This window comes from Pituophis catenifer, unplaced genomic scaffold (genome assembly GCF_029215685.1).
Source record: "Pituophis catenifer annectens isolate HBS135680 unplaced genomic scaffold, rPitCat1.0.hap2 SCAF_2, whole genome shotgun sequence".
NCBI lineage: Eukaryota > Metazoa > Chordata > Lepidosauria > Squamata > Colubridae > Pituophis > Pituophis catenifer.
Window position 1 is genome coordinate 33747338 of NW_027256882.1, and position 19786 is coordinate 33767123.

General features: G+C 43.2%; 1 protein-coding gene across 1 annotated transcript; it reads right to left on the reverse strand.

The window, feature by feature from the left end:
* Window positions 1-888: 888 nt before the first annotated feature.
* On the reverse strand, window positions 889-12578 carry LOC139310087 (E3 ubiquitin-protein ligase TRIM39-like). The gene is made up of 6 exons (XM_070934242.1): window positions 12298-12578; window positions 12123-12209; window positions 6350-6445; window positions 5172-5283; window positions 3996-4028; window positions 889-2089 (listed from the first exon to the last, which is right to left on the reverse strand). The coding sequence occupies exons 1-6, from the start codon at window positions 12529-12531 to the stop codon at window positions 1518-1520; spliced, it is 1134 nt and encodes a 377-aa protein (XP_070790343.1). The 5' UTR covers window positions 12532-12578; the 3' UTR covers window positions 889-1517.
* Window positions 12579-19786: the final 7208 nt, after the last annotated feature.

Below are 19786 nucleotides of genomic sequence, written 5' to 3' on the forward strand. Positions count from 1 at the left end.
CTTTATGACTTGTGGGTTTCAAATGGTATATTCAGGGTCTCCTGTTTTAGCAGGGGGCTAGACTAGAAGACCTCCAAGGCCCCTACCAACTCTATTCTGATTGATTGATTGATTGATTGATTGATTGATTGATTGAAGCACCTGAAAGGTCCGGGTTCCCACTGCCCTCTTTTCCAACCATCCAGGCACCTTCCCCTGGTACAGTCCATTCCTTGTGGCTGCCACTCCACTCAGCTCCCTCACATGGTTGGGTGGGAGTCAGATGGCTATTCAGCCAGTTCTTACTCTCTTTCGTCTCTCCCCCGCCCCCTCCTGCTTGCTGGTCTCTCCTGCCATTGCCTCTGCTCCTCCTGTGATTCCCCTGCCTGCCTCCCTTTCTCTCCATCTCCTTCCTCCTCCTCCTTTCTCAACCTTTCCTCACACACTTTTCCCTCCTTTTCCCCCCCACTCCTTTCTCTCCCTTTCCTCAACCCATCCTCATGTGTCGCTTCCCCCCCTCACTTGGTGGGGTGGAGGCCAGGTGAGCCAGGAGGCCCCACTTCCCTTCTCTCCCTTCTCCCTCATGTTTGCCCCCAAAGAGACCCACCTATCCCTCTCGCCCCCTCTCTCTATCCACTGCTCCCCTCCTTTTTCCTGCCAAAACCTCCTCCTTTTCATTCCCTTCTTCCCCCGTGAGAGTTAAAATGGGGCAAAGCTCACTTAACAGCTGACTCACTTGGGAGCAGAAATTTGGGGCTCAATTGTAAGTCCAGGACTACCTGTATTAGGTATGTTCATTAGGATTACTCATTTGCTCCTTTGCCAACAGCAGCTTGTCAATCTTCAGTTCTTTAGATGCTTTGAGGGGTTCCAGAGATCTTCTGTCAGCATTCAAAGTCACCATATCAGTTAAGTTTCAATGCCTTATTTATTTTTATCTCACTTTTATTATTTTTACAAATAACTCGAGGTGGCAAACATATCCAACACATCTTCCTCCTCCTATACCTGTGAGGCTATAAAGCTTATATCGAGTGTAATACTTGCTGAAGCCCTGCTAGGGTTCCTTGGATTATGACAATTATGTGTTAAAAGGAAACCGGAGGAAAATAAAAGGGGGAAGGAAAGAAAAAAAGAAGGGGATGATTATAGAATATATGGAGTTATGGACACCTACACAATCATGGATTGCAACTAACATGAAACAAACAAGCATGATCCATTAATGCGATGAAGAGCTGTGACAGACATATAAAATCATGATTGACAGGCTTAGCTGTAAGGTATCTTTAATACTGATACACCTGAACACATGATGCTAAAGCCGATAAAGCTCCTAGGACACCTCTTTTTTTTTTATCCAGACAAATAGAAATGCTGATCAGGTTATTCCTTTATAATGACTGATTGACTGACCAGAGTGGCATAGAACAATAAAGGAAGCTGAAGTAGCAAAAAGCTAAGGAATCTCTGCTTTAAAGGCTTTCGGAGATCCCTGCTTGGTAAATAGGGAGATTTGTTTATGGAGGTCACTTCTTTTAGGGGAATCTCATGCAGGTGCCCTCACTCAAACAGAAAAGGGGCAGAAGGGTCTCTCCAACCAAGGAAGCGTCTGAGAATGTATAGAGCAGAGTTGCTGTGCTGGCATCAAAAAAGCTCACTTGTCCCCCTTCGCAGTTGAGAGAGATGCGGATCCTCCTGGGCTCCTCAGTCAGGACCAGTTTAGAGCATTTTGACAGAGATATGGCCTGGTATTTCCCTCTCCATTTCACAAACTCCCAGAGCCTGATCTGATCATCAAGATCTGTTAAGTTCACTGGCTTGCTCCCAAACATCCAGCACCTGGTCTGCTTATCAACATTTGTTACATTCAGTGGTTTGCTGGCAACCCCTACACCCCATCTTCCTTTACCTCCTACAATTACTTCCCAGAAATGTCTCCCTGTGGAGAACTTCTGACAGCCAAGGACACAAGGATGACGTACAAATCTCATGGGGTCTGAGAAAAGATATTTTTGGTTAACTGGCTTAACACTTTTGACACTTTTTCGATCTTCCGAGACTTCAAGGCGGTCAGGATTGGCTGTGTCTGGATCCAGAATTATATTCTCTGTAAGGGGGAAAGGAAGGAAGGAAAAAAAAAACAAGAGCTTCAGCTGCAGGCCTAGTTTGTGTCTTCACCCCCAAGAGTTTAACCCTCTTGTGTGAATGGAGTTCAGCTTCCAAACACCCCCCCCAGGACTGGAAGACTCATTGTTTTTTTAAACAACACCTAAGCATTGCCTGGTCAAGAGTCCTCCAACTTTGGCAACTGTAAGACTTGTAGACTTCAACTAACAGAATTCCAATGGCTGATGGGGCTGCTATTGTCCAGGTCCCTCTGCTCCCTTTTCTCCAAGCACTCGGGCTCTCCCACTGTCTTAGTCCCATCCTCTGTTAACTGCCGGCCTCTTCAGCACTCCTCTGGCCTTCTCCTTCCATTCACTTAGGTTCCCTTCGCCATCTTCCAGTCCATCTGCCTCCCCTCCATCTGCTACTAAGCTGCACACCTTCAGGATACGTTGACTACCAGTGCAGCTTTTGGCTCCTCCCCTCAGCTCTTCGTCTCTTGGCTCCACTGGTCAATTCCCCTAGTCTCTAGTCTCCCATGTGGCCGCCACTCTGCTGATTACCATCCAGCTTTGCCATCCTGGATGGGGAATTCTGGGAACTGAAGTCCACAAGTCTCACAATGGCCAAGTCCTTGAAACACTTCATAGCGCTCCACCTCTTCCAGAAGATCAGGCAGAGCAAGAGGCTGCCATGTTTCAATTCTGAACTGGGAAAAGTCAGAAGGATCCCCCAGAGGTAACTTAGGACACATGATGGGATGTGAGGAGGCTCCGTCTTTTTCTCTATGAGCATCAGGGTATCACAGGGATGTACAAAAGGGGAGGATCTTATACAGGAAACCTCTGCTTTCACCAGTCTGATGGCCCACAGAGGAGGCAACCTGATGCTCCAACTTTGCTATTTGCTTTGACCCAAAGGACCTAATTTCTGCTCCCAAAGATCTGGTCTCTCACCCACTTATAGTCAGGCAGTAAAATCAAGAGGATGTTATTAGCTTGGTAGGAATTCAAGATTCCTTTCACTCCCAGGTCATATTTTCCCATTTGTCCAGGTATTTCATTCTACACCAAGATTGGCTTCAGTTTTTTAGATTACCATATTTTTCAGAGTGTAAGACGCACCGGAGTATAAGACACAGCTTAGTTTTTGGGGAGGAAAATAGGAAAAAAAATCTGCCTACCAGGTATTCATCTGGCTATCCTCCTTAGTCTGGTCAGCTTCAGCACATTAGTTTGCTGGTTTTTTATCCGCTGCTTGGGGATAAAAAACAGCTTCTAAGGCACAGCTGAGAGAAAGCAGCAATGAGAAAAGCAGGCAAAGCTTCACTCGGCTGGTACCTGGTTAGGGCAGGAAAAAGCTTCTAAAGAACAGCTGAGAGTCAGAGCAAAGCAGGGAGACTGCTTCACTCAGGGAGTTGAGGGAGCAGGCAAAGCTGGGAAGATTGCTTGCTAGTGCTTCATTAGTGCCTCGGTGGGGCTGAAAAAAAGCTTCCAAAAAGCTACATACGGAGTATAAGTTGCACCCAAATTTTCAGCCTCTTTTAGGGCGGAAAAGGTTCGTCTTACACTCCAAAAAATATGGTATGTATAGAATGGAACGGAACAGAGCAGAGGAGTAGTAGAGGAGTAGAACAGAACAGAACAGAACAGAACGGAACAGAACAGCTTTATTTGGCCAAATGTGATCAGACACACAAGGAATTTTCCTCCACTGCATTAGCTAATATTGTACATATAAATGGCAAGTAATAGTTCATAAATCATATAATCATTAAAGTTTACTGGATCATCATAGTCTTATATAGTAATTAATCCTATATTTTTCTTTTTGATCTATTGTGTTTCTCTTCACTGCATCAGAGCTTAAAATAGCAAGGAATTCCAATTCCTATAACTCATGTTTACCTTCCTGTAGTTGAAGTCCACTTTCCAGAGTATCTGGGGAAGAAAAGGGAGGAATTCAGCATCTCATCCCTGGAATTGGAGCAACAGAAGGGCCTCCCTCAGATTCCCTGGCTTGCTTTCCTTGGCCTCAGATCAGGAAATAAGGAATAGGGAAAGCTACAAGCCAGAATGTCATTGGTGGCTATATATATTCCATCAGGTATAAATATATTCTACTATATATGCACCTCAGTGGTGCAGCGGATTAAAGTGCTATTAAGTGCTAGCACTTAGCTGCCAGCTGCCTACAATTAGTGCAAGTTCAAATCTCACCAGGCTCAAGGTTGACTCAGCCTTCCATCCTTTTGAGGGAGGTAAATTGAGGACCCGGATTGTGGGGCCAATAAGCCAACTTTGTATAGAACAACACCGCGGGGAGGGGGGGGCCAAAGCCCTAATAAGCAGGTATATACAAAAAAGAATGCAGGCTATTGCTATAATGCATTGTAAGCCGCCCTGAGTCTATGGAGACGGGCGGCATATAAATTGGACTAATAAATAATAAAAATAAATGAATAAATTCCATACACAGGTAATCCTCAATTTACAACTATTTTTTTAGTGACGTTATAGCAGCACTGACAAAGGAGCTTTATGATCGGTTCTCACACTTATGACGGTTGCAGCCTCCCCATGATTTTCTGAATAACTGTGGCAAAAAAGTTCGTAAAATGGGGCACTTCTCACTTAACAACTGCCTTGCTTAGCCACAGAAATTTTCAGCTCAATGGAGGTCGTAAGTCAAGAACTACCTGTATGTATTCCATTATACTTTGTGGAAACTTATTCTGCTTCCCCAGTGATCAGGGCATATGGGTTTGGGCCAGGGGTGGGTTCCACTTACCTTCGCTACCGGTTCACAATGTGTGTGCGTGCGCAGAGTGTCTGTGATGATGTCCAGGTGGGTGGGCGGAGCCTCCCGCCACCGCTACTACCAGTTCGCAAGATCCAGAGTGAACCGGTAGGAACCCACCACTGATTTGGGCTACGAAGACTACAGGTAGTCTCCATTTACAATCCTAACTGAGACACTGATCTTGAAATCTATCCCTCTTTGATCCATGTGACATTGACCCAGAATCTCTCTTGGATGCTCAAAATGTCATCCAGTGTAAAACCTTGGTGGCTGTTTTTTACCTCTCAGTTTTTTCATGGCACCTTTCAGAAGCTCAGTCATATCCCTGTAATCCCAGATTGTCCACTTTGGCTCTAGAAGTAAATCCACCGGATTCTCATATATTTCCTTAGCCTGGTACCTGGCAAGACAAAATAACAGAATAACAGAGTTGGAAGGGACCTTGTAGGTCATCTAGTCCAGCATCCCCCCCAACCACCCAAGCAGGAGACCCCACATTGTTTCTGACAGATGGCAGTCCGGCCTCTTCTTGAAAACTTCCAGTGATGAAGCTCCCACTACTTCTGGAGGGAAGCTGTTTCATTGGTTGATTGTCCTCAGTCAGAAAAGTTCTCCTTATTTCTAAGTTGAATCTCTCCTTGATCAGTTTCCATCCATTATTCCTTGCCTGGCCTTCAGGTGCTTTGCAAAACAGATTGACCCCCTTCTCTCTGTGACAGACCCTCAAATATTGGAACACTCTCTCCAGAATGTGTGCATTGGGCTGTTCCATGCCTTGTATTTATGTGGTGCCTGGTTGTGTATGGCTTTTAGTTGTTAAGTGGGGTGTTGATGGACAGCTATGAAGTCATTGATTGTCGTTTTCTTGTGTTGCCTGTCCTCAGATCCTAAGTACCTGGTAAGATGGTGGGAAATCAGCACTCCTGTTGACTGACAAGGGCCCTGTTTCCCAGGCTTCAGTCATTTCTCTGGCTAGCTATTCAAATATAGGCACCATGTGCGATTCAGTGGATCCTGATCCAGAACTGCACTCATCTACCTTAATCAAGTTAAACAAGAGATCTAGTAGAGGCAACTAAGTACACAAGTAAATAATTCAGCAGGATTCATTTATAGAAGAAACTTCTTTATATACAATAATATAGAGCATGATGCATGTATACAATACCCATGCAGTAGAAGCCAGGACCAGAATAACCAGAACTCAGAAACACAGAAGCTATATTGCAAGGACAATGTAACTCTTATATATATATAACCCAACCGTGACTCATTCAGCCAATGGTGACACCTTAGTCCCCAGGTTAAGACCAAGTTCTGTGCCCTACACAGTCTTTAACTTTGAATTAATTTCAGTCAGAATTTGTACTAAAAGACAGGCTGCCTATTATCGAAGATGGCAGACGGTGTTTTCCTTCCTAGTAGCTCAGAAGCTCTTCACCCTTGGATCAAAACTTACAAGCATCTCCTGCACTGTTTGCTCTGTGTCTCCTTTGTATGTAGCTATTTTTTCTTTCTCTTCCTTCTGAGCCTTCAGGCAATCCTCCACCTTGATCTGAAAAATACAAGTTTTGAGTTTCTTTTCCGTAAAGAATTACATCGGAGGGAAGACCCAGTTAGAAGATATATGCAATCATCATAAATACATGGCAGTTGGCAAGCGTCCAAATTTTGATCAAGTGACCACAGAATGCTGCAATGATCATAAGGGTGAAAAACATTATGTCACTTTTTTTATTGTCGTCGTAACTTTGAACAGTCACTAAACGAATGGTTTTAAGTCAAGGACTACCTGTAATGGCATTAAAGTGAGCTGCCTGAGTCTCCTGGTTGCAGTCATCCAGAAGCATCACTGAGAAATGAACGTTTGGCCTGATCCAGCAGGAGTGTTTTTCGGGGTCTGCACTCAAGACTTTGGAGGAATGACAATTTCGTTCTAGAGCAAATGTGGAAAGGGAGCTGGCAAAGGGAGCCTATTTTGCCCTACAGGCAATTTCCATTGCTAAGCAAGACAGTTAAGTGATGTTCTTGCTGCAGTTGTTTTTTTAAAAAAAATAATATTTATTAAATTTTCAAACATTAAAATATACAGTACAAAAAATAGAAAAGAACAAAAAATAAAAAACTATAACATACAACAAAAACAAACACATCAAAACCTAAGCACTAGTGACAGCTTTTCTATATCAGCATCTCTATCCTAATTAACTGCCATACACAAATTCTACTTCTATCTGTCTTAACTTACATCCTTATCTAAGTTACAATATCTTCTATTCACAATTCGGTTTCGTAACAAAATATCGCTTATATTTTAGATTTACTCTCCAGCCAGGAATACCATCTATTCCAAATTAAATAGTATTTGGTGTCTACCCTTTTCTTACTTTCCATAGATAATCTGTCCATTTCTGCACAGTCATAATTTTTTTAAATTATAACTTGGTCTGGGGGGATATCTGGTTGTTTCCAATTTTGTGCTATGGCAAGTCTACACGCAGTTAGTATGTGTAATGTGATATATTGTAATTTTTTTTTCCATTTTCTTTTTTTAAATACCGAGGAGGAATAGTTCTGGGTTTTTTTCTATCCTCCACCCAGTTATCTCTTCCCGCCACTTTTTTATCTTCCACCAAAATTTCCTAATCTTAGGGCAGGTCCACCACATATGGTAGAAGGTCCCTCGGCTATGGCCGTACCTCCAACAATCTGGGGACCTGTTTTGAGAACATCCTTGCCAATCTTGCTTGTGGCAGGTGCCATCGGTAAAACATCTTATAGAGATTCTCCTTTTAAGCAGCTGACATTGTTAGTTTATAGTTTCTCTCCCATAATTTATCCCATTGATCCAAATGAATGTTATAGCCAAAATTTCTTGCCCAGCTCATCATTGTTTCCTTCACGGTTTCTTCTTCCATTTTAAATTTTAACAGAAAATTATACATTTTTGTGATCATTTTTTCTCCTGGTCCTAATAATATCTTATCCAATTCCAATTGTTCTCTGTGTATACCATATTGTTCCCTGTCTTTTTTATATTTTGTCCTAATTTGCAAATATGGCCACCAGTCAATTTTTATTCCTTCTTTTTTTTAAAATCCTGTTCTGTTTTTAAATTTCCAAGGTCTTGCTGCAGTTGTTAAGTGAATCATTGCAGTTGTTCACTTTTAGTAACACAGTTGTGAAGCGATTCTGGCTTCCCAATTGACTTTGCTTATGAGAAGGTCATTAAATGAATGGTTGTAAATCAAAGACTATGGTAAATCTGTCTTCAAAAAAATTGCAGCCACAGAGGATAAAGCAGGAGGTGAAGGTCTCAGGTTGGAATTAGGGAAGTTTGTTAAAGGAATGGCCGAGGCAGAAAGTTGCAGAGGATTGTAATAAGACCAGTAACCAATGGGGGGACACATAGACATCAACTTTGGAAACTTCTTGCTTATTATAATAATAAAACAAACAGCTCTTTTGATAAGAAAGCTAATTAGTACAAATACGCAATGTATGAGGAATGTGAGTAAAGTAGGCCAGGACAAGAACTCAAAAGAAACTCCTGTCAAGGAACCTTAATCTAAGATGACCAGATTTTAACATTGGTAAAGAGGGACATTGTGGGCGTGGCTTATTTTGTGGGCATGGCTAGCTGGTCATGTGACTGGGTGGCCGTGGCTAGCTGGTCATGTGACCGGGTGGCCATGGCTATGCGTATAGGGTAAGGTGAACAGATTTTAACATTGGTAAGAAGGACACCATTGTGGGCGTGACTTGTTGTGTGGGCGTGGCTTGGAGGCCATGTGACTGGGTGGCCGTGGCTAGCTGGTCATGTGACCGGGTGGCCATGGCTATGCGTATAGGGTAAGGTGAACAGATTTTAACATTGGTAAGAAGGACACCATTGTGGGCGTGACTTGTTGTGTGGGCGTGGCTTGGAGGCCATGTGACTGGGTGGGCGTGGCTAGCTGGTCATGTGACCGGGTGGCCATGGCTATGTGTATAGGGACTACTCAGAGGGCTGAAAAGTCATTTCTGACAGGTCCTCACACTTTTGACTGGTCCTCACACTTATGACCATCCTCACATTTATGCCCGTGCAGTATTCTTAACAACCATGTCACTCATTTCACAACTGCTTCTCTTCACCATGGTGACAAGATAGGGCAAAAACGTAAAATGTGAGGACAGTCGTAAGTTCGAGGACTGGTCAAAAGTGTGAGGACCAGTCAAAAATAACTTTTTCAGCCCTCTGAGTAGTCCATATGCACAAAAGGACTAACCAGAGGGCTGAAAAAAGTCATTTCTGACAGGTCCTCGCACTTTTGACTGGTCCTCACACTTATGACCATCCTCATATTTATGCCCATGCAGCATTCTTAACAACCATGTCACTCATTTCACAACTGCTTCTCTTCACCATGATGATAAAATAGGGCAAAAATGTAAAATGTGAGGACAGTCGTAAGTTCGAGGACTGGTCAAAAGTGTGAGGGCCAGTCAAAAATAACTTTTTCAGCCCTCTGAGTAGTCCATATGCACAAAAGGACTAACCAGAGGGCTGAAAAAAGTCATTTCTGACAGGTCCTCGCACTTTTGACTGGTCCTCACACTTATGACCATCCTCACATTTATGCCCGTGCAGTATTCTTAACAACCATGTCACTCATTTCACAACTGCTTCTCTTCACCATGGTGACAAGATAGGGCAAAAACGTAAAATGTGAGGACAGTCGTAAGTTCGAGGACTGGTCAAAAGTGTGAGGACCAGTCAAAAATAACTTTTTCAGCCCTCTGAGTAGTCCATATGCACAAAAGGACTAACCAGAGGGCTGAAAAAAGTCATTTCTGACAGGTCCTCGCACTTTTGACTGGTCCTCACACTTATGACCATCCTCACATTTATGCCCGTGCAGTATTCTTAACAACCATGTCACTCATTTCACAACTGCTTCTCTTCACCATGGTGACAAGATAGGGCAAAAACGTAAAATGTGAGGACAGTCGTAAGTTCGAGGACTGGTCAAAAGTGTGAGGACCAGTCAAAAATAACTTTTTCAGCCCTCTGAGTAGTCCATATGCACAAAAGGACTAACCAGAGGGCTGAAAAAAGTCATTTCTGACAGGTCCTCGCACTTTTGACTGGTCCTCACACTTATGACCATCCTCATATTTATGCCCATGCAGCATTCTTAACAACCATGTCACTCATTTCACAACTGCTTCTCTTCACCATGATGATAAAATAGGGCAAAAATGTAAAATGTGAGGACAGTCGTAAGTTCGAGGACTGGTCAAAAGTGTGAGGGCCAGTCAAAAATAACTTTTTCAGCCCTCTGAGTAGTCCATATGCACAAAAGGACTAACCAGAGGGCTGAAAAAAGTCATTTCTGACAGGTCCTCGCACTTTTGACTGGTCCTCACACTTATGACCATCCTCATATTTATGCCCATGCAGCATTCTTAACAACCATGTCACTCATTTCACAACTGCTTCTCTTCACCATGATGACAAGATAGGGCAAAAATGTAAAATGTGAGGACAGTCATAAGTTCGAGGACTGGTCAAAAGTGTGAGGACCAGTCAAAAATAACTTTTTCAGCCCTCTGAGTAGTCCATATGCATTAAAGGATACAGCAATAGAGAGGGATGAAGGAATGGAAATTAGAGTAGGAGTGAGGGTAAGAGAGGGAGGAAGAGAGGAGGAGAAGGAGAAAGGAAGAGGAAGTAGGGAGGAGAAAAAGAGGGTGGGGGGAAGAGAAAGTAAGAAGGAAAGAAAAGAGAGTGGTGGTAGGTTTGAGGAGAAAGATTGCTGTACAATAAAAAAGATGAAAGGGAAGAAAGCCAACCCCAAGCAAATATAAAGATATTAAGATTAAGAATGAATTGTTAAACTTTAAAGAATAAAAGAGAACAAATATGAATAAATAGCAATAATTAGAATTTAGAAACACACATACAAACATGCAATGTATTTTCTTTGAACAGAATATTTGGCTGGTTCACAAATTTAAACAGCGTTTAGTCATTTCAATTAAATTTACAATTTCTATATTTCCTTTTTGCCATATTTATTCCTCATCTATTTTTTAAAAAAAACAATATTACCCTTCATCCTCATCTCTAATCTTAATCAAATTCAATTTTTCCCTTCTATTCTATATTATACCCCTTCCCATTGTCATCTATTTTTATATCCATCCTCACATTGGTTAATTATGTAATTATGTAATACAGTTGTTTAATACAAATTCAACATTTTAATATAAATCAATTAGTTATATAACTATATTTTTTTGTATATTAATCAATATGAACATGAATATTCCAATTATTTCCATGCAATCCAATTTCTTACAAATCAATTAATTATATTTACCAATAATAATAAACCAAATAATTTCCCCCATATATTCCTCCAAACCACAATTTAACCATTTCTGCTTTCAACACAATATACAATTATTAATAGTATCTCAATTATTACAATTCCCTAGTTAAATAGAGCTTTTTTTCTTTTGTGTTTTAAAATCCAAAATTTCCCATTGTTTGCAGTTTTGTACCTACCTTTTTTGGTGAGGAAAAAAAAAAAGAAAGAAATCTGTCTCTGCCTCATTTTGTCAGGTTGCAGGTTTAGTTTCGCTTTCGCCTTTGTTTTCAGTATAGCTAGGGGGGGGGGGAATCTGCTCCAGGAACTTTTTGCAGCTTTTTGCAGCTAATTAACCTAGCGGAAGCTGTTAACAGGGGCTGTTTTTCTATTTTTGCAGACATGGGTCTATTCATTTTTTTTTTTTAACACTGATCAGCTGTAGGTCGGCCCTTTGAAGCCCGGCGGCAAGAGTTTAAAGAGTTTTTTTTCCCTCTAGCCATCAGCGGGGATTCAGGAGGCAGAATGAAAAATCGGGACTTTTTTAAAACGCCGCGGGACGCGGGACAAATTGCTCAAAAGCGGGACTGTCCCGCCAAAAGCGGGACGTCTGGTCACCTTACCTTAATCTTAACCCTATATTTTGAATGTTTACATCGTTCAGGGGTCTTGGCTCCTTTAGCTGCTGAGACCCTTTTGCTGAAGTACATCATTAAAAGTCCCTTGAGCCTCCTCTCCAGTCTGGTTCTAATTCCCATCTGCGCCAGGCTAAACCCAGTTTGTGGACAACAGAAAAAGTAAATTGATTAAAGGATTGCCAGGAAGACCAAGGATCTGGATGCCCCTCCACAGCGATTCCTCCTGGCTGACTCCTACCTGGTATTCCGGGAAAGCCTCCTCTGCAGGGATCACCGAGTGGCCCCTGTGCTCTTTGGATTGGTCGCAGACCACGCAGATGAGGGTCTTGTGGTACTTACAGAAGAGCTTGAGGGGCTCCCGGTGTTTCGGGCAGAGGCTCCCTCCTTCCTCGTCCCTAGGACCCCCGCATCGCCTGGCCTCCTCCACCAGCCAGCTGCCGGATGGGGAGGAGGCTGCGGGGCGCGAAGGTCTGTCTGCATTGGGGACAGGAAGCCTCCGATTCTGACGTCCCCCAACCGCAGGTCAGGCAGCCCCGGCAGAAGTTGTGGCCGCACTCCGGGATGAGCACGGGGTCCTGGAAAAAGTCCAGGCAAATGGAGCAGGTGAGTTCTTCCAGGAAACCCTGCAAGGGCGCTTCGGCCGCCATCGCCGCCTCCTCCGCCGGGACAAAGAAAGAGAAAGTTAAGTTTCGTTTCTTTTCCTCCAAATCAGGTGACCGCCTTTGGGCTCTGCCCAGACGGGAAACCGAACTGAATTGTTGTTATTCTTGCGGTCAGCCTCGCTGGCTTCTTAAAGGGAAAAAAAGTGTTTTATAAACAACAAACTGGAGAGAAGCAAACATTCACAGGATGGATCCCCGATCAATTATTATTGGCCCAATCAGCTCGTCAAAGAGGGGGGGGAGTTTTCAAAATAATCTTCTTGTTCTTGTTCTTCTTCTTCTTCTTCTTCTTCTTCTTCTTCTTCTTCTTCTTCTTCTTCTTCTTCTTCTTCCTTCCTTCCTTCCTTCCTTCCTTCCTTCCTTCCTTCCTCCTCCCCCTCCTCCTCCTCTTCCTTCTCCTTCATATCCGTCATCGGACGTTGGCAATCATGTTGGTGATCCTATTTTTATCAACAGCCGCACGAAAAAGTGCTGCTTTTTAAAATCTGTGGAGAAGCAAATATTTTTGGGACGGACCCCCCAGTCAATTACTGATCCAAGTATCCTGCTAGAGGGAAAGATACTGAAAAATCCTGGGGAGAAAGATACATCCATGGGACTGATTCACCATCAATTATTATTCAGCCAGCCATTTGTTAAAGGGGAAAATGCTTTTTTAAAAAATGGGAAGAACGAAACGTTTATGGGACAGAAATGGAATGGAGTAAAGTTGGCATGGCAGAAACTGGGAGAAACCCTTGAAAAAACCCCAAAGCCAATGCTGCAATCGATAGGATGTCTCACAGATAAAGGAGAATGTAGAAATTATAATCCTTCCCCTAACTTCTAATATGAATATCTGGCAAAGGAAGACCTGCCTGGACTGTCCCTTTCCCAGCCAGCCAATCAGGAAATGGATCAGGAAAAGTTCCAAAATTGGGCAAAGACTACCTTGTGGATTATGCAATATATAGAATGTGGAATGGGATCATTTGCTGGATGGAAATCTTCAAGGTTGACCAATGAGCTCCCTTAAGGCAAAAGATGGATAGAAAGAGCCATTAGGAGTCTCAGGCCAACCTAAGAGGGGGAGGGAATCTGGTGGGTGGAGAACATGTTATAGGCCCTTTGTTCAAAGGCTTTTGGGGGAGGCTTCCTTAGTCACAATGGGCTCCCCAAGGGGACATGGACACTCCCAAGCCCCTTCCTTTATCTTGCCATTTCAGAGGTGGCACCTCATTTATGGAATGTCCTCCCCAGAGACCCTCAGTTGGCACCCACAGTGGCCTCATTTTGGCACCAGGTGAAAACCCTTCTGTGTTGGGAGGGAGGGAGGGAGGGAGGGAAGGAAGGAAGGAGGAAGGAAGGAAGGAAGGAAGGAAGGAAGGAAGGAAGGAAGGAAGGAAGGAAGGAAGGAAGGAAGGAAGGAAGGAATCACTAATATGACTGAGGCTACTATGATGCTACTAAACAGATTTAGGGCCTGGAAACTATAGATACCAAATTTCCATAACATTCATATCTAAATCCCTTTTTAATATTCCATATTTATGTTGCAGGAAAACCTTCAACCTAGGAAGTTTAAAATTGTATCATCTAGTGTGTTAAAGAGAAGTACTGTATAGCAAAATCCTATCTAATTTTTTAAAGTCTGTATTCTAACTAGTAAAATCACTGAAAACATTTCTCTATATCTTGCTGTAGCATCCTTTTTTTTACACTAATGGACACTCTTAGGTAACAATTCTGTTCCTAACTAATTGTTGTCCCCAATTGGGGTCTGAGTCTGGTGCTGAGGCCAATGAAGGACGCCAGACACGAGATGCAGGTTTTGATTGCTTTTTATTGGGGTACCCCAAGGAAAAGGGCTCCTGGCCAAAATGCCAAGAGAGCCCAGAACAAAGGATGAAGAAAGCTTTATACATTTTCACTAAAGAAGAAGGCGGGACAAGGCGGGATAGTAAGAAATATCATCTAATAAACATTTTACTAATAATTTTACAGTTTGTTTAATTGGTCTCTAGCTGTCCCTATTCCTAAGCCTTGGCTAATGAATGCCCCAGGAGTTATCTAATACCCCTTTGATTTGCTGCAGACCATCTCTATTCCTAACTTTTAGCTGAGGTCTGTAATTTGCCTAACTCTAGTTACTTTTATCAGCTTTCTAACTACCCAGAATTGTTACAAGCTTTACACATGCATATTTCCTGTGGATAAGCAGCCTTCGTTCATGCCAGACAGACTCCACAATTAGAGGCTTCCTGACTTACTTTCAAGTGGGTGCCATGACCTGGCTTCATTTTAGCAGGCATCCCATCACCACCACCACCCTTTGAATCTGAAAACTATTTAATTTTCCAAGATTCACCCAACATCAATATCCCTGTACTGGGAGACCCTGTAGCTTGCTTACAGGTGGAAAGGCAAAGCAGAAGGCATTGTAATGCAGAACAGGTGATTAAGAGAACAATAACTATGCCTGCCAGGGTCATTATTCGGTTCTTAACCAGTTGAAATCAGGCAACCATCCTGTCAATGTCAACAGCCTTTCCATTCGTCCATGGGGGGTGGGGGGAGGAGTTGCAGCTATCTTTGTGATGTGTGTAGTTCGGCTGTGGAATTCCTCTGATTTGTCCAGAATCTGCACACAGCATTGTTGTCCAAGTAAGGGAGACAAACGTCCTTAGGATGCCATATATCTAGAGCCATCCTATTCTGAACTGAACTGTCATTCTCCGAATGGCTTCTTGATCTTCTGCTGCAGCAATAAAGAAACTCCCCAGTCTCATTAGCTAGGATTTCCTCCACTGCCTGTATACGATACATTTATTTATTTATTTATTTATTTATTTATTTATTTATTTATTTATTTATTATTTATTTATTTATTTATTTATTTATTATTCATTTATTATTTATTTATTTATTTATTTATTTATTTATTTATTTATTTATTTATTGGTTCGATTTATATGCCGCCCTTCTCCAGAGACTCAGGGCGGCTTACAATGCGTTAAGCAATAGCCTTCATACTTTTGTATATACCTGCTTAGTAGGGTTTTTGGCCCCCCCAAATGGTTTTCTTTTTTATACAAAGTCATCTTATTGCCCCCACAATCCGGGTCCTCATTTTACCTACCTCGGAAGGATGGAAGGCTGAGTCAACCTTGAGCCTGGTGAGATTTGAATTCGCACTAATTGCAGGCAGCTAGCAGCTAATTGCTATTTACAGCACTTTAGTCCACTTCGCCACCAAGGCTCCTGTAGCTGGCATTATTGAGGGTCCAGAGCCCACTGAACAAAGAAAGGGGTTGATAGTTTTTCAGGTACTATCTGGATTATTCAAGGTCCCTCTGGTTTCTAATCTTCCTTTCAGGTAAAGTGGGCATAATATAGGTGGGTGGTAGGCACACAGTTACATAACAAATTATATGGTCTCATCCTGACAGTAGTTAAGTCTACTTGGCTTAATATCTTAGCCTTCACATACACACACCCCAATCAGCTAGTGGTAATAATTGGCTAACTCTCCTAATTCTAGTGTGGGTAGCTACAAATACCTTTTGGGGAAATTTCTTAATTGAGAGAAGACCTATGGGAGATGGTAGTTCTCCTCTCACGCAACGATGGTTCCAGAGGCTTTTCTTTCCAGAACAATAATTTAAGTCCCAGTTCTCCTACTGAGGAAGTCACAGGCTGCGCAGTCCAAGAATCAGATGGTGGGTATTTCGTCACTCTGGAAGTGATCTGTCCAAGATGCCAGGCCTTCTACTTTTAGTGCCACATGGGTGGTCAGAAGCACTTGAAACGGTCCCTTCCACTTCTGATCCAAGGAGGTTGTTAATCCCCATGTCTTTACAAGCACCCAGTCTGCAGGCTGAAACGGATGTACTGGATGATCTAGTCCAGGGTATTGATTTTCCTGCAGATAACAGGAAAGAAAATTCATAACCCCAGCGAGTTGTCTTACATATTGGTACAAGGTCAGTTCGCCCACCAGTGGGATGGACCTCTCCTCTGCCTTTAAGGAGGGATGTGGTCGCCCAAAAAGGGCCTCAAAAGAGGCTCAAGCCCATTAGCTGTCGAGGTGCAATGTGAAGCCCTAACAACGTGAGTGGCAAAGTTTGCGATGAGGACAGGTGAGCCTCCTGGCATAAGTTGAGCTAGCTGTTGTTTTTTTAAATCATTACCTTTTTCTGCCATAGGACTACTTGCCAGGTGGTAGACTGAGTAAAGCTTCCGAGTGATCTTTAACTGTTCACACAAACCTTAGCTGTGAAATATGGGTCACAATCAAAGGATACACTATTTGGCAGCCCAAACCCAGGAATGATTTCTTCCAGTAGGACGTTTACTACTTCATGCTCTCTATTAGTCCTGCAAGCAAAAGCCTCAGGCCATTCTGTGAAGGTACATTCTAGTCCCACAACATACTCAAAAGCTTGCTTTCTAGGTAATTCAGTGAAGTCTATTTCCCAAATTGTCCCTGGGTAGTTGCCTTTAAATTGGACTCCTAAGGGGTGGGCGCCTGGCTACTTTTGGATTATTTCTGGCATAGATCAGACAAACTGCTACAGCTTCGGAGGCTGCGGAATAGAGACCCTTGTCTACTACACAGCATGTCACTTAGTCTACCAGTCCCTTTGACCCCCCATTGTGTGCTGGCATGTACTTGTTATAAATGAATCCTCTGAGGTGTATTTGGTAGAATAGGTCTGCCCTCTACTTTCCACCACCCATCCTTCCTCTCCCTGCCTCCAACTGATGTGGTCCATGTCCTACCCTTGGGAGTCCAAGAGAGTGGAGAAGTGGGTAGGGAGAAATAGGAATGAAGTAGGCTGTTAATGTTAGACTCCTACTTGTTTTGTTTGCTAAGCAGCCTCCAATAATTTTAAAATTTGTGGGCTATATTTAACGGTTGATTCTCTTGCATTTAATAATCCTCTTTCCTTCCATAAGGCTCCGTGGGCACGCAAGGCTCCAAAGGTATATTTGCTATTAATGTTTGTCCCACAGCCAGCTGTAAGGCTCTAAATAGAGTGACCAGTTCAGCCAATTGGGCAGAAATGTTTACTGGTAATGGGTTGACTTCTCCAACTTCCCATACTGTCACCACTGCATATCCTGCCTTTCTCTGGCCTTCTACCATAAAGCTACCACCATTCACAGTCAGCATTTGGGATCGACTGATCACAAGTCTACCCATCTGCCAAGCCCCCGCTGGTAGGTCTTCGGACCTACCCTGTCCTGTAGGAACAGAGGGATAGAGAGGGACCCCTCGGACGGCCGAGAGGAACGGGCAGGTTCCTGGGGCCGGAGGATTGCCCTCTGCACCGGCGACGGTGGAATGGCGGCCATGGCGGCTGGCCTGAGACCGCGGCAACCGGGATACAAGAATGTGCAAGAGGAGAAGAGGAGAAGCGTTTGAGCAGGGGGCTAGACTAGAAGACCTCCAAGGCCCCCTTCCAGTTCTATTCTGATTGATTGATTGATTGATTGACTTCCAGAATTTGTGAGCCAGCTGGCTCAGGAGTTTTTGGAGTTGAAGTCTGCAAATTATAAAAAGGCCATCGGTCCCCCCGCCTCAATTGCTAAAGGGAAAGATTTTGAAAAATCCCGTGGAGAAAGAAAAATCCATTGTACAGATTGCCAAACAATTATTTTATTTTATTTTATTTTATTTTATTTTTATTTTATTATTATTTTATTTTATTATTTTATTTATTTTATTTTAATTTTATTTTAATTTTATTTTATTTATTTTATTTTATTTTATTTTATTTTATTTTATTTTATTTTATTTTATTTTATTTTATTTTATTTTATTTTATTTTATTTTATTTTATTCGGCTTATATGCCGCCCTATCTCACAATGGACTCAGGGCGGCTCACAACAATAAAACACAAGCCACAATATAAAATAAAAATTAAAATCTAAAAAATTTAAAATTAACCCCCATCATCAGTCCAGGTCAAGGGAATTAAAAAGCCAAGTTTTTAATTCACGGCGGAAGGTGCGAAGGTCAGGCACTAATCGGAGCTCCAAGGGAAGTTGATTCCAGAGGGTGGGCGCACCGACCGAGAAGGCTCTACCCCTGGGGGCTGCCAGCCGCCACTGTCTAGCCGACGGCACCCTGAGTAGGCCCTCTCTATGGGCGCGAACCGGGCGATGGGATATCGTTGCTGGCTGTAAGTGGTCCGCCAAATATCCTGGTCCTAAGCCATGTTGGGCTTTATAGGTCATCACCAGCACCTTGAATCTCACCCGGAGGGCAACCGGTAGCCAATGCAAACCGCGTAGGAGGGGTGTAACATGGGAGTATCGGGATTCTCCCATCACAACCCGCGCGGCTGCATTCTGCACCAGCTGAAGCCTCCGGGTGGTCCTCAAGGGCAGCCCCATGTAGAGAGTGTTACAGTAGTCAATCCGTGAGGTGACCAGCGCATGAGTAACTGTGCGTAGGGCAATTATGATGGATCCAACCAGCTTGTTAAAGGGGAAAATGCTTTTTTTTTTCAATAGGAAGAAGGAAACATTTATGGGACCAGAGGGAGTAAACTTGGACTGAAAGAGACAGTAAGAAGCCCTTGAAAAAAGCCCAAAACTAATGCTGCAATTGATGGGATGTCTCAGAGATAAAGGGGAAATTAAACTCTTTTCAGTCACTTTTAATTGGAATATCCTGCAGAGAAAGAACTGCCTGGACTGCCCCCTTCCCAGCCATCCAATCAGGAAACGGATCAGGAAAAGCTCTAAAATTGGGCAAAAGTCAACCTGAGGAGGCAGCCTGGATCACTCTGTGGAAGGGAGACAGAGAAGACTATCTTGTAGATGTAGAATATGGAATATGTAGAATGTGGGATAGGATCATTTGGTGAATGGAAATCTTCACGTTTGACCAATGAAATGCCTCTTAAGGCAAAAGGTGGATAGAAAGAAGCATTAGGAGTCTCAGGCCAACTTAGGACAGGGGGACCCATGGGGAGAGGTGGGGGGATCTGGTGGGTGGAGAACATCTTATACACCTTTGTCCTTTGTTCAAGGGCTTTTTGGGGAGGCTTCTTTAATCCCAACAGGGTCTCTGAGGGGACATACAGAGTCCCAAGCCCCCTCCTTTATCTTGCCTTTTTGTTGGTGGCACCTCATTTCTGGAATGCCCTCCCCAGAGTCCTTTAATTGGCACCCACAGTGGCCTCAGTTTGGCACCAGGTGAAGACCTTTGGAAGGAAGGAAGGAAGGAAGGAAGGAAGGAAGGAACC

What these genes read in the sequence shown, in the direction of transcription:
- LOC139310087 (XM_070934242.1), bottom strand. Translation starts at nt 12,531, where the DNA reads ATGGCGGCCGAAGCGCCCTTGCAGGGTTTCCTGGAAGAACTCACCTGC. An exon ending in AGGCTTTCCCGGAATACCAG is followed by an intron (nt 6,446 to 12,122) that starts GTAGGAGTCAGC and finishes TGTATTTTTCAG; the next exon opens with ATCAAGGTGGAGGATTGCCT. An exon ending in AAACAGTGCAGGAGATGCTT is followed by an intron (nt 5,284 to 6,349) that starts GTAAGTTTTGAT and finishes GCCAGGTACCAG; the next exon opens with GCTAAGGAAATATATGAGAA.